The 15,083-nt window shown below is 43.3% G+C and overlaps 1 protein-coding gene across 1 annotated transcript in view; it reads left to right on the top strand.

The window, feature by feature from the left end:
- The first annotated feature begins 6,336 nt into the window (after window positions 1-6,336).
- The window catches only part of MREG (melanoregulin), a 58,081-nt gene continuing 49,334 nt past the window's right edge, over window positions 6,337-15,083 (top strand). Inside the window, exon 1 of the mRNA XM_081051920.1 lies at window positions 6,337-6,822. Within this exon, the coding sequence (XP_080908046.1) occupies window positions 6,728-6,822 (95 nt within the window). The 5' untranslated portion in view covers window positions 6,337-6,727. The remainder of the gene's footprint in view (window positions 6,823-15,083) is intronic.

Here is a 15,083-nt window from a genome sequence, read left to right as displayed (position 1 = left end):
CTGGCTCAATAAATATTTGTTGAATGAATAACGGAATGACACCAGCTTGGGCTATGTTGCTGCAAGCATAGCTTTTCTGTAGAATGCACTGATGATGTGGTGTTGGAGCTTAAGTATTTTGATTTTCCAGTTTTTCCCACCCTGCATATGCCTGTCTTCTTCAGCTCTCAGAAGTAAATTCATTCAGAAAGAGGACTTCAAACTATAGTAGTTGTTTTCAAAGCAGACTCTAGAGTCTTCCCTGCTATGGAAAAATCAGAAAATATAGACCAGCAGTTCTGCGTTGAAAACAAACCACTGATGGGTCTGTGAGTCACTCATCACCCCAGGGGACTGCCTACGTCAGGTGCCCAGGGGCACTTGGTAAATGTCAGATGTTGCTGCCTGTGTTGGGTGTGCTGGCGTCAACCCAGGCAGTAGGAACAATCCAGCATCACTCTTAAAAAAAGGGAAGCTCACTGCTCTCCTGAAAATGATGTCTGAAACAGGAAATGAGGTTGCCAAAATGTGATCTTAGCTGTCTAGAAGCTGAACCTGGAAGGGTTGATGGTGGTGTTACTAGCTAAGGTCCAATTTACAACAAACAAACAAACAAACAAAACAGGGAAATCATGAAGGTATTCAACTTCTGGGAAGATGAGCAGTATGAAAACACATATAATTATCCTTAGAAAACTAAGAAATAGAATATTCACATTAGTTAAAAGGAACAAGGTGGTATTATGTGTCCTAATAAGAATAGGTCTCCAAGATATACTCGTATTAACTGTATTAAGTGAAAAAAGCTTGCAGATAGATTAGTGGGTACCTTTTATATTAAAATAAAACCCACTACCCAAAAAATGACACACACAATGATACTATCATGTTTCCCTGAAAATAAGACCTACCCCCTGTTAAGATCGTCAGCCAGACGGACGCATTTAGTACGTTATGACGATGTTTCAGAAGAAGATGACATGACTGTATTTGAATAAATGTAGATTGTTGTACATGAAATAGTAAGACATCCCCTGAAAATATGCCTTAATGCATCTTTTGGAGCAAAATTTAATACAAGACCCAGTCTTATTATTGGGGATATTTGGTATATATTCATTACAGGGACACATATGTGTATGTATGTCCAGAAAAAAAGTTTGTACCATACTGATAATAACAGTTACCCTAGGGAGGGTAAGAAGGGGAGAAGACTGTGGATTGCAGTCAGAGGGAACTTTACAATATTTCAATTTGTTAAAGGAATGTTTCATTTAAAAATTTTAAAAGAAAATTAATTTTAAACAAAATTATCAATAATTGTTAGAGCAAGAAAACACTACACGTGATCCTTAGTAAAGCAGGGCATTAACCTCCTGATCAAGTTTGTTGAATACATATGGTCTGAGGGCTTTCTAGAAATATCCCATCTGAAACAAACCACATACAAGATGCTCACACACTGCTGAGGTACAAATGTGCATATTGTGCTATGCAAACCAAGTAGCATTGGAACTGGCATTTACCCAACAGGCCCATATTATTTGGATTTAATCAGTAATGCTAAATTCTGGTATTTCTATAGTGCTTTATGGTGTTCAAGCATTATCATTGGAGTCTCACAGCTATGTCTAATCGGTAGGGCTGGGCTCATCATGTCCATTTCACAGATTAGAAAATTGAGGTTCAGAAAAATTAAGTGACCTATTTAAGAGCAAAGTTAGTAAGGGACAGAGCACCTATAATTTCCAGGAGCTCAGTGCCTTCTCTAATTTCTCTATTCTCAACAACTCCAACTCCAATAGTTGAAAGTCAGACCCCATATTTCATCTTTTTGCTGGCTGGGTTCGTTTTGGCAGCTGCCTCTATCCACTTCCTACCTGAACCTAGGTGGATTGACTCAAATTCAAGATCCCATTTCAGAATGGAGCATTCTACCTAGTGGATTTTGCAGCCAATAGAGAGTTTGCTGTCAAGAACAACACTCAGCCTCCATCCTGGCACAGTTGCAAGTGATAAGTAACATGGTGCTGGGCTTGATACCATAGCCCGGTGCAGCCTGGTGACAGCTGGTACTCTGTCACGTCCTGTTAACTTTTCATGGTGGGTCCATATCTTCTCAACTAAGTTGGAGTCATCAGGGACCTTCTCTTCTGCATCCCTCCATAGCCAGCCTCTTAATGAATAGGTACTTGTTAAGTTCCTTCAGCCTCTGAATGTAGTCAGGACAGGACAAACTTAGGTGTAGTGACACACTTTAAAAATTAATACACCACCCATGAGAATTGACACTTCTGAAAATAAACTCTTGCTCTTCTTCCTCACCCCTCCAAAACTGCTCCTCCTACAGTCTTCTCTGTCTCAGTCAATGGCAATTTAACCTTCACAATTGGTAAACTCAAAAGTTTGGAGCCACTCCTTTTATCTTTCTGTGTATATGTGTATATATATAATATATATTATATATATATCTTCTTCCAACCCCTTAGCAAATCTTGTTGGCTGTACCTTCAAATTCCGTCCAGAGTCCCACCATTTCTAACCACCTCTACTACTATTTCCCTAATCCAAACCACTGTCATTTTCCCCCTGGATTATTATAGTGGCCTCCATTTGCATCTCCCTAAAACAGCCCTCTGTACCCAGATTCTTCTCAAGATAGAAGCCAATGGATCTTATTGCGCCTGACCATATTACTCCCTCTACTCAAAAGCCTCCAAAATTTTGCTCAGTTCACATGGAGCAAAATCCAGAGTCCTTACAATCCTTACAAAGTCTTATAAGATCCCACATTCCATCATCTGCTATTATTCTTCCTTCTGGCCCACTTGTCTCTAGGGACCCTGGAATCAATGCTGTTTCTCAGGCATACTTCATTCTCTTTCCTCTGGGGTTTTGCACGTAGTTTTCACTCTCCCTGAAATGCTCTTCCCCCTAATATCAAGGCTAGCTTGCTCATGCTTCAAGTCTTTATATATCAAGAGGCCTTCCCTGACCACTTCATTGAAAACTGCAGGCACCACCCCTCGAACCATCCCTACACACACACACACACACACACACACACACACTCACTCACAAACACACACACACCTCCCTGGCACTTATTATCCCCTTCCCTGTGTTACTTTTCTTCACAGTACCCATTACCTTCTAACACACTAATGTGCTTGTTTTGTTTGTCAAACTCCCTGACTATAGGTGTTTTTTTTTTGTTTTGTTTTGTTTTTAAGAAATCAATTACTTTAATAAACAGGTCAGCATGAGGAAAACAGTTGGGAGTAAATTGCATTAAATTATTTCCCTGTGAGCGAAATAATGTGTAATGAACTGGTGTAATGAACTGTGAAGAGTGTAATTCTGTACTTACATTGTGATTTTTTAAAGATTTTTATAAAGATATAGCTAACAGGAAATATTTTAATAGTTTCAGGTGCACACCATAGTTATTCAACATTTAAATACTTAAAGAAGTGATCACCATGGTAAGTCCCGCAACCATTTGACAATGTACCACGCTATCAGAATTTTAATTATGATGTGTCTTGGTGTGGGCCTGTTTGGGTTCTTCTTGTTTGGGACTCGCTGAGCTTCCTGGGCCTGAATCTCCATTTCTTTAGCCAGGTTAGGGAAGTTTTCCATCATTATTTCTTCAAATAGGTCTTCAATTCCTTGATTTTTTTCTTCTGGTATTCCTATGATGTGAATGTTGGTATGCTTGATATTGTTTCAGACGCTCCTTAAACTGTACTCATTTTTTTGTTTGTTTAGCTGTTCTGCTAAGGTGTTTTCTGCTATCTTATCTTCTAAATCGGTGATTCTATCCTCAGCTTGACCTAATCTGCTGTTGATTCCCTATCATGTGTTCTTCATTTCAGTTATGTATTCTTTATTTCTGATTAGTTCTTTTTAATGTTTTCTATCTCCATTTTTATGTTTTCTGTCTCTTTGTTGAAGTTCTCCCTGAGAGCACTGAGCATCCTTATAATCAGTGTTTGGAACTCTGTGTCTGGTAGATTGCTTGTCTCCATTTTGTTTAGTTCTTTTTCTGGAGCTTTGTTCTGTTCTTTTGTTTGGGACATGTGTCTTTGTCTCCCCATTTTGGCTGCCTCCCTATGTTTGTTTCTATATATTAGGTAGGGCTGCTATATCTCTCAGTCTTAGTAGAGTAGCCTTATATAGTAGGTGTCCTGTGGAACTCAGTGGTGCAGCCTCCCTGATTACCAGAGCCATGTGCTCTAGATGTGTCCCTTGTGTGGGTTGTGTGTGTCCTCCTGTTATAGTTGAGCCTTGGTTGCTGTTTGCATGTCAGTGGGAAGAATTGACCTTCAAGCTGATTGGTTGTGAGGGCTGGCCGTTACTACAGTGAAGGAGCTATTGTGGAGGAGCTGATGCTATGGAACAGGATTCACTTTAGCAGGGCTCTAGTGCCTGCCCAGGCTGCCCTTTGGATGTGTCGTTCTTGGAAGCGTTCTTGGGTGATGCTTCAGCTCCTCAGATGGCTGCAACCTGTGCTATGCTTGGAGGTGCCTTGAGAGGTCAATCCTTGAACCAAAGCTGGGTGTTGCTAGTGCTGGGCTTAGGGCTGCCTATCCAGAGGTACAGGACATGCTGAAGCCAGATGCTGCTTGCTTAGGTTTTGTGAACCTTTGAGAGACTTTAGGAAATACGGCAGCATGAGCCAAGGTAGGCAGTTTGTATGAAAAAGCCACGGGAAGTGGCTTGGATGTGCTCAAAAGTTGGGTGGGGCAGGTCTCAGAATCACCATGATGGGGCAATGAACAGTGTTAGCTAGGTTGATGGAGATTCAGGTATGGTGGCTGCCTGTGTCTGCACACTGGGAAGCGGGAGGGCTCAACAAAGAAACAATGGCTTCCACCAACTCCTCTGTCTGGAAGAAAGCTGTCCCTCCAACCCTCACACTAGAGTAAGACAACTCAGTTTCTCCTTGAATGTCCCTTTCATCTTCTGAGCTGCTGCCCCAGGGCTGGAGCTCAGAGTGAGTGTGTCTGTCAGCAAGTAAATCCATGTGGGGGTCCTCCAAGAGGAGCACCTGGGAGTGCAGTCACCCTCAAGCCACTCCTCGGGGGGGGGGTCCTCCACAGCCGAAATATCCCTCCCAATTTTTAGTGGTTACACATGGTTGTGGACCAGGCCATTCCATGTCTCTGCCCCTCTGACCAGTCTTGAGGTGGCTTCCTTTGTATGTCCTCAGTCATAGGGCTTCAGCTAAGCAAGACTTCAGGCGATTCTCAATAATGGTTGTTTTGTAGTTTAGTTTTGTAATTTTGATGTGGCCATGAGAGAAGGTGGGCACAGCGTTTACCTACTTCACTGTCTTGACAAAAAATTCTACAATGTTTGTGTGAAGAGAGCAGAAGCCAACATTGTTGTTGTTTTTCACTGCTGTATCCCCAGCATCTAGCACATGCCTGGCACATAACAGATGGTCAGTAAACATTTGTTGAGTAATCCAGATTGGATGAAAATTAGATGGTACTTTGTATTGGTCCTGGGGACATAGGAAAATAGATACTTTTATATGTTGCTGGTCACAGTGTAAACTGGAATTACCTCTTTGAACGTAATTTGGCAAGAGCCATCAAAATTTTTAAAGGCATCTTACTCAGCAATTCAACTGCCAAGCATTTACTCAATAGATATACATGTACAAACACAGAGTTCAAGGATGTTCATTGCAGCATTATTTTCATAACAAAAGGCCGGAATTAACTTAAATAGGGGCCTGGCTAAGTAACATATGGGCATCCACATGGCCGCATAATATGCAACTATTAAAATGATGGAAGAAGATATACATATGTACGGCCGTGGCACAGTCTCGGGGATGTAATGAGTGCAACAAGCCAGGGGCAGAAATGTGGGGAGAACGCCACTGCTTGGGTAAAAAAAGGAGGGGGATTTGTGTACATATAGCTACAAGTTGTACAAGCATAAATACATATATACATAAACACAAACACATACACAAATAGCTCTGGAAAATCGCAGGAAAGTAATGATAGTGACTGCCTTCCTTGAGGGGGTTGTTCAAGGACCGGGAGGCCGGAAAACAATTTTGAAAAATCACTGTGAATGTCGTACTTTGAAACACCCACCTCTATACTGGGTCAGTTCCTACCCTTTTGGGTAACTTTTACTTCGCGTGGGGGGCTGACTTGTGAAACATGCCATAAACTCTGCTTTGAAGACAGGCGGGTGGGAGGGAGGGCCTTTCATTCCCGCGGGGAGTGAAGCCAATAAAACGTCGGAATAGAATCAGCCCCAGCTCGCGCTCTGTGACGCGCTCTGTGACTCGAGGGCTTTCCCCCTCCCTCCTCCTTCAGTCGGGACCGCGCGTGGGGCCTCGCCTTTGCCGTCTGGCTGGAGTCCCCGCTTCCTCCTTAGAGGGCAGCAGCGGAGCGCCTCCGGGACGCATGCGCCCCACTTTGCGCCCGGGGAATTAAAAGAAAGAAAAGAAAAAAAAAAGCCCCAACAAAACCCGCGGCGCAAACAAAAACCCCAGTGGAGGAAAGCGCGCGGATCCACAACCCCTGGGCCGTGGAGACGCCTCCGGCCTCGCCCGCGTCACCGGCCACGGCGTGATGCGCACGGAGCGGCCCGCGACGCCCGGGCCGCGACTGTCCCCGCACCTGGACGCCGGCCCCGTGGCCGCGCCCCAGCCGCGCTCGCTCGCCGCCGCGGCTTTCTCGGAGTGTCCCGGCGCAGGCGGGGCAGCGCGGTCTCCATGGGGCTGAGGGACTGGCTGAGGACCTTGTGCTGCTGCTGCCCGTGCTTGTGCCTGGGGGAGCCCGCCGCGCTCGAGAAGGAGCCGCTGGTCAGGTGGGTGCGTGTCCTGGCCGGGACCTGGGGTTACCTGGCCGCAGCCCGGCGCCGCGGAGTGGGGGCACCTGCGTGCTGCTTGTCTGAGTTGGCTTACTTGGAGAGCCCACTGAGGAGCAAACTAAGCCCCTTGGTCCCTTACAGGATATCCTGTTGCTTGGGTAAGATTTTTGTCCGAAAGCACACATCCTCGGAGGGACCCAGGTGATGCCTGTGGAAAGTGCCAAGAATTCAGGTGCAGTTGCCGGGCGGGGAAGTGGGGAGAGAAGTTCTCATAGCGCTCCGACGAAATGCAACTGTGATTGACCATATATGTGATCGGTTTAGTTCAGTGCAGTAAGCACTTGGGAGTTTCTGTTTCACCCAGAAAAAAAAAAAAAAAAAGTCCTTCAATTGTATTATCAAAAGAAGACAATTTCAGTGACTGAGCACAAGGAAATACTTTTTCACATGGAAGAATGCGTGTTTTCTCAAGGGCAGCCTATTCACTAGGATGTTGATTGATTCTTTACAGGTTAAGCTATGGAGTGTGTGGAAATCTAATGCACATTAGCAATGTGGGAAGTGGCTTTGTGAAGGCACCATAAAACACAGTTTTATTCAGGGCTGCAATTTAAGCAATTATATTTTAACTCTGCTGAATTAAGTTTTCACCAGGTCATGCCTTGGAGGTAGATACAAAGAAACAGAACATTTGAAATGAAGTTAGGAATTCCACCATGTATGTGTATATATACGTATATACATACACATATATGCACACATACATGCTGGAATTCAGGATTGGGTAAGCAGCTATATTGAAGCCAGTGGGTTTCTTTCTTATGAAGTGTGCAACTAATATGATAAAAGTTTCACAACTATTATTTTTAAAGAACGATTTACCTTTTCTTACTCCATCAAGTCCAAATACTCCCCTTGACTTTTGAGATCTTACATAACCTCTCTCTGCCTGTCCATTCTTATTTCTCATTACATTAAACACTGTACACTCCTTGATTTAATGAGACAGGCATCTTTGCTGCTCTAGGAACAATCGGACCTTCTTACTCCCTCAAACTTTCCTGAAGTAGTGCCCTTTAACCTTCCTGCCCCTTCCTAAACGCTAGTTCTCAAAGCCCCCCTCAAAGTAGTCTCCTTTGATTACTTTGCCCTCATTTCTCTCTCTCTCTCTTATGACTTAGGACTTTTTAGAACTTACCATCTGCCCCTCACAGTTTAATGAGCGCGCATGTGTGTAAACATACATGTCATGTTGTTTTATATATCTAAACAGTCATGTACACAATACCCAATGTTTTTGTTTGTACTTCTCATGGTAATCCCACTTAGATTATTAGATTATTGTGGGCAGGGTGAAACCCAGTAATCTACCCCTAGTCTTAAATGTAGTGGGTCAAATCTAGAATTTCATGCTTGGGTTGCACACTCAATTTGTCAGTATTTATAGTAACATGAAATGCAGCTTGGTTAATCCTCAGAGCTTTGGATCTTTCTAATTTTCTGTCCAGGATTGCTGTTTGAATTAATAGTTTTGGTTGCTTTAAACTCTTCACCCCCTCTCCTGTCTTGGTTTACACTGGAAGTCATCGCATTTTGCAAGTGATTTTAAGGAACCAGAGTCATCTGGGGCAGAATAACATAGTGCTCATGAATCAGATTGCCTGGGGTTAAATCCTGACTGGGTGACCTGGCACAAATTATGAAATTTATTTGTGTCTTAATTTCCTCACCTGTAAAATGAGGATGATAATAGTATGTACCTGAGAGGGTTGCAGTGAGACATGAAATGAGCTAATCCATGAACAGTGCTTAGTAGAGTGTCTGACACATAGTAAACAGTCAATAAAGTTTAGTTTTATTATTAATTATCATTGCTATTCTTCTGAATAGCATGTGCATATGAGTGGACTGGTCTTTTGTAGTATAGTCATTCTGGCATCGTTTCATATAACAATATTTGGGGACAGGAGCTTCTTAATGGATGTGTGGAGCAGTGAGAATACGCGTGTGTATGGATGCCTGCATGTTCTTTCCTACCCAAGTCATCGCAAGGTCTAGTTCGATATATATATTTCTGGTTCATTTAAAAAATGTTTAAATTGTGAAGCTCAGTGGTTTTAGTATACCACCAAAGTTGTGCAATCATTGCCACTATCTAATTCAGAACATATTCACTCCAAAAAAGAAACCATACCCATTAGCAGTCACTTGCCTCCCTCCCCTCCCCGTCCCTTGCCGCCTCCCCAAGACAACCTCTAATCTCCTTTCTGTCTAATCTATAAGATTAGCCTGTTCTAAGATTAGCCTGTTCTGGACATTTTGTATAAATGAAATCATATAATATGGAGCCTGTCACATCTGGCTTCTTACAGCATAATGATGTGAAGTTTCATCATGTAGTGTGTATTAGCACTTCACGCCTTTTTATATTTGCATAATATTCCATTGTCGGATATTACACTTTATTTAGCCGTTCATCAATTGATGGACATTTGGGTAGTCCGTCGTTTCCACTTTTTGAGTCTTATAAATAATGCTGCTATGAACATTTGTGTACAAGTTTTTGTGTGGACGTATGTTTTTGATTCTCTGATTATATACCTAGAAGTGAAATTGGTGAATCATATATACCGTGTTTCCCCGAAAATAAGACCTAACCGGAAAATAAGCCCTAGCATGATTTTTCAGGATGACGTCCCCTGAACATAAGCCCTAATGCGTCTTTTGGAGCAAAACTTAATATAAGACCTGGTCTTATTTTCGGGGAAACATGGTAGTAATTTCACATTTAACTTTTTGAGGAACTGCCAGAATGTTTTCTAGAGTGGCTGGTTTGAAATGTTGATGTGGTGAAGTCATGTGGGCAGATGGTCTTAATTTTTATTTTATTGAGAACTTTATTCTTCATGTCATCATATTACTATTTTCAACTAAAAAAAAGGTTTTGTACAGACACCCCTCCTTCTTCCCCCCAATTAAAAATCCTTTGCTCTATCCTAAAACAATGGTTTCCAAGTTTTATTTCATATCCCAAGGTAACAGTGCCTGGAAAAGGTCTGGTCAGGGGACGACATTTGTCATTTGTGTGCGCAGTCATCTCCAGTCCTTTTCCAAAACGCGCCAGGGACTCTTGTTAGATCAGGAAAAACAACTCTTAGTCCCACTTGTTTGCCGATCTGACAATGGCACTTATGTTTTTGACCTTGCTCCTTTTGCTTTTTCTGGAACCTGGTATGTGTGAAAGGGAATGCCTGTCTGTCATCTGTTTGCATTGGTATTTGTCTCTGTGTCCCACTAGTTCTCCCTCCCCCCCCCCCCGCCCCGATTCTTTAGAAATATGCTGAGGCCTCCCCCGACTAAAAAATTCACCCTGATTTTGTGCCATGCCCTCCAATTACCATCCTTTGCTTTCCTTTGTGTCAGGCACAAGTATCTTTAAAAGTGGTCAGCTACACCCCTCTCCCTACCTCCTTGACTGCCCACTCACCATGAAATGTGGTTTCTGTCCCATGTATGATACCTGACCATCGCTTAGAGAAAGAAATCTGATGTTCTTTTCTCAGTGTACATGGAATACCTTCGTGCTGGCCATGCATGCCTTCTTTCACATTTCCTCGTCCCCTGGCTTCTCTGATTTTACATTCTCTAGTCTCTGTCTGAGGTCTGTCTAATCATGCTGCTGGTTTCCCTCCTGCTGTTTTTGTTAATTGTTAGCTAGACATCATTTGTTTTCTCTACTTCTTAAGGTTCCACTCAGTTTTTAAGGCCCGTTTCAGTTGCCTCCTTTGTGATGAAGCCTTAGAAAGTCTCCTCGAGCAGTTATGGTGTCATTTCCTTTTACCCCTGAGGCCACTTACGGCATTCTGCCTGCTATCACAGGTATAGGTGGGTGGTGCAACCCCTGCCAGATTGGAGGTTCTAATCTAGATTGGATGGACTAAGTCTTACTCACTTTACCATCCCCTATTGAGCCCAGCACAGTGCTCAATGTGGAGTAAGAATTGAATAAATACTTTTTCGTTAATAAAAATGATAACAATAGCTGTACATTTATTAATTTCTTTCTGTGTGCTTTTTCTAAAATTCTTTCTATGTGCTTTTTCTAAATTCTTTCTGTGTGATTTTTAAAAAATGTATTTAAAATAAAACGTTGTGAAGAATAATAGAGCAAACACCCATATACCCAGCACCCACCTTACGGAAACTTTAACAGTAACGTTGAAGCCCCTCCATGTACCTACCCCTCCATCACTGTGTCCTCCCACCTCCAACGGTGACCTGTAAATTAAATCTGTGCCTAGCATTCTTACCTTTAAATAAATGGTGCATACTGCATGTAGGCTATTGCATAAGTGAGATTTCTTTATACACATTCTGTCATTTAATTGTCACTATGACCAAATGAGATGGGTAGCGTGTCCATTTTATAAATGGGGAACCCAGGGCTTAGAGTTTAAATAATTTATTCAGAGTCACAACGGATAAGTCAGAATTTGAACCCATGTTTGTCAAAGTCCAGGCCTTGGTTTTGATTTTGTAGAAAATTCAGAAAACTACCAAATATTTTCCAAAAGTAACTTACGATATTTGTACACTAGAAGCTGATGGAGATCACTAGTCCTAGCTCCTGTCCATTTTGTCCCCTTTCTCCTTTCCTTCTTCTGTGTTGTTCCTTAGTATAATTCTCCTGCCTAGATGTGGAAGCAACCTGGCCCTGTAAACTAAGCCCAAGGGGAGTTAGGGGACCTGAGTCCCTGCCCCAGCTCTTAACCAGCTGTGGGATTTGGGGGAAGTCTCTTTTAACTTCCTGGAACCTTAGTTTCTTCTGTAAAATGGGGAAGATGAGACTTCAACGTGCGACCTTGAAGGGCTGTTCCATTCTGGACATGGATGGCCCCCTTTCTGTGGCTTGTGTCAGCTGAAATTCTGTTTGACATGGAATACAGGGGCAGTGAGGCTGTCTGCAGTACTGGGAAGGAACCTGGAGTCCCAGGAGATGTGAATCATGACCATTTGTCCAGCCTTGTAGCTGTCCAGAGCCACTTCACCAGCGAATATTGAGTAGTCGTTTCTAACGCCAGGCAGTTTAAGAACAGGTCTGGGCCTGGAGTAAGCGCACTTGTGCTGACCTTAATTAACACTGGGCTTCAGCCCCAAAGAATGCCAAGGGTTTTGTTCGATCTCCCTGTTTCTCACCTTCACCCCGATTTTAGGACTGAGTCATATAAGATTCATCTTGTCAATCATCAATGTAAGATTTGGGGTTCTGCCTGCCATTCTTCCCTGCACCGACTATATTTCTAAAGTAAAAAGTATTCAAAACAACAACCAAAAATAAGGACAATAAGGCAAATGGATTGTTTTGGAATGGCAATATCATGAATCATTTGTCTGTAGAATAGTGAATGACTTTTTGATTCAAGATTTCATGTTACTAATTAAAAGAAATGTTTGGGGTATAGATTATTAGCTTCCTAGGACTGCCACAACCAATCACCACAAATTTGGTAGCTTAAAATGGTAGAAATTTATTCTCTCACAGTTCTGGAAGCCAGAAGACTGAAATCAAAGTGTCGGCAGGGCCCTGCTCCCTCCGAAGACTCTAGGAAGAACCCTTCCTTGCTGACTCCAGCTTCCGGTGGCTCCTGCTGCAGAAGCATGACTCCAATCTTTGCCCCTGTCTTCTTTCACGTGTCTCTCCTCCTCTGTGTCTCACATATCCCTCTGTTCTCTTATAAGGACACCAGTCATTGGATTTGGGGGCTGCCTTAAATTCAGGATGATTTCCTCTCAAGATCCTTAACTTAATTTCAACGGCAAAGCCCCTATTTCCAAATAAAGTCATGTTCACAGGAACCGGGCGTTAGGACTTGGACCTGTCTTTTTAGGGAACACTTGTTCAACCCATGGCAGGGTACCTTTTTGGGAAAAGGGTTGCGCTCAAAGCATTGGTTTCTATTCCACTTTTAGAGTATGACGTCTTGCATTAGTGATAACAAGCATGTTATTGCCATATAGAAATCCTCCTGAGTATGAGTTGTGGTTCTGGAAAATATGACTCGGGAGGCACAGCTGCAGTCAGTCACCTTTAAGCAGAGATGCCCGAGTCCCCTGGCACGACCGAGTCTACTGCCATATGACATCCAATACAGACATCAAGCCCAGAAGAGTCTAACACGGAATATGAAAAGAGTGCAGTGTAAATGTCATATACTGAAGCGTCCTTCACAAAGGTTCCTTTGATCTTTTTCAGGGAAATAGAATTCTCGCTCTCTTATCTTTATTGGCTGTTAATAACCGATAAGCACCACCGCTGCCCAGTTGTTCAAAAGCAAAAGACGGGAGAGAGAATTACCAATCATGGTTGTTTTTTGTTTGTGGCTCTCGCTTAAGCCGCCTCAGTGAACCCTGTAATGAGCTTCCAAATTTGTCTTGCTCCCAGGTCTTCTCAGTGCTCACCTGCACCTTCCATTCATGATAACAATTTCCCCACGTATCTATGGGCAGTGAACAATGAACAGATGTTCATGTTTTGTTTTTCTCCAGTGCCTTGAATTCCTATGGGGGAAAATAACATAAAACCTCGGTGTGCTCTTGATGGTTGTTTCATGCCCACAAAGCGGGGCCGTTCTGAGAAGGAATTGACAGGGGCCTATGGGTGTGGGCACTAGAATTGAATTTTCCTGATCCGTAAAGAAATGGTTCAGTTTGAGTCATACCGTTTCTGACGTTGCAGGAGAAGGTGAGAGACTGGCGCTGTGACATACGCCTTCCTAGCCCCATCTTTCCTGAGCCTTTATAACGTTGTACTGCATGCGTATGGTGTGCTAGGCACGGTCAGAAGTGTATTGCATCTATGAATGAGATCCTCACCATAACCATACCAGGCACAGTCGATTCTTGTTACTCACAGTGGTTATGTTCTGTTAGTCACCGCACATACTGAATGAAAGAATATTGAACCATTCATTGCTCCAAGGGGAAAATGCAGAGTTAGAGTCCTGCCGGTCGATTTGCCAACTGATCAATACATACCGTGTTTTATGTGTGTTTCCCTTAAAGACTCCTTATTTAATATATATTGTCGATTCGTTAACATTGCACTCGAGACCCACAGCACTATAACTCATGCCTTGAATGAAGTTTATGTAACACACATATTTTAGCACTTCAGCACTATGCCTGGGGTCATTCTAAACAGCGAAATCACCAACAAAAAAGCACAGAAATGCAAAAAATGGGGCACTAAACAGACCACGAAAAGGACTCTTGATTAGAGTGTGAAAGCTGATACAGGAAGGCACCATCGGACCTCAGTGGGGAGCTTGGGCTTCAAACACTGCAAAAGTACCACGGGTATTCATTTCAGGATAACAGATAAATTTTAGTAAGTGGGTGAATTTGCAGATACAGAATCTGGGAATAACGAGGGTGGACTATAGTTAGGTCTCTATCCCTTCTTGACAGAGGAAGAAAACGGAGGCACAAGAGCTTCGGTAGCGCAAGAACACAGGTGGCTGAGCTGGGTTCGAGTCCTCTTATCTTCCAGAACCATGGAAATAGCAGTGACCACCTAGTATGCAGGGAGGTGTGCAACTAGCTGCTTATGTGGTGTGTGCTGGAAGTTGTGTTTGCCGTATGCGACTTGACCTGAATTGTGACAGCCTGCGGTTGAAAAATACTAGACCCCTTGTCTGTATTGTGGCTGGTGAAATCAGGGGCCAGTGGGGAAGAAGGGTGGTGGGTTTAAGACGCTTCAAAGAGAATCACCACCAACCCTAGAAGGACAATCATCTTTTACATGTGTAGAGATTTTCATTTCACAGTGTGGACTCACATGACCTCTGAGCAGATCAAATGGTCTTCTGCCCTTGGAAGGGCTTTAAAAAAATGTTGGCTCATGTGTTCGTGTCAGTGAGCTCGCTCAGACCAGGGCCCAGATAGCCTGCCTCTTTTCCCACGATAATGCTGCTGGGTTCCCTGAGCTGACACAACTCACCCCTACCCTCCTGCAGAGGCTGCAATTTACAAAGCCTGCAGGCCTGGGCTGGACAGTGATTCACAGGAAGTGACTACAGAGGCACAGAGGGTTCCTGCTGCAGGAAGAATCCATTCTGAAGAATCCATTCTGAGGCTTGCACTTTAACCTTCTTGAAGGACAGGGGAGAGAGAGGAGAGGGCATGAGTGCTGTTCCCAGAACTGCTTCAGGTCCAGTGAGTGCAAGCTAAGTGCTTTACCAGGACGTCAGCCACTCAAA

Source organism: Rhinolophus hipposideros, assembly GCF_964194185.1.
Source record: "Rhinolophus hipposideros genome assembly, chromosome: 6".
In the NCBI taxonomy this organism is placed as follows: Eukaryota; Metazoa; Chordata; class Mammalia; order Chiroptera; family Rhinolophidae; genus Rhinolophus; species Rhinolophus hipposideros.
This window is presented reverse-complemented; position numbering and strand designations above follow the sequence as displayed.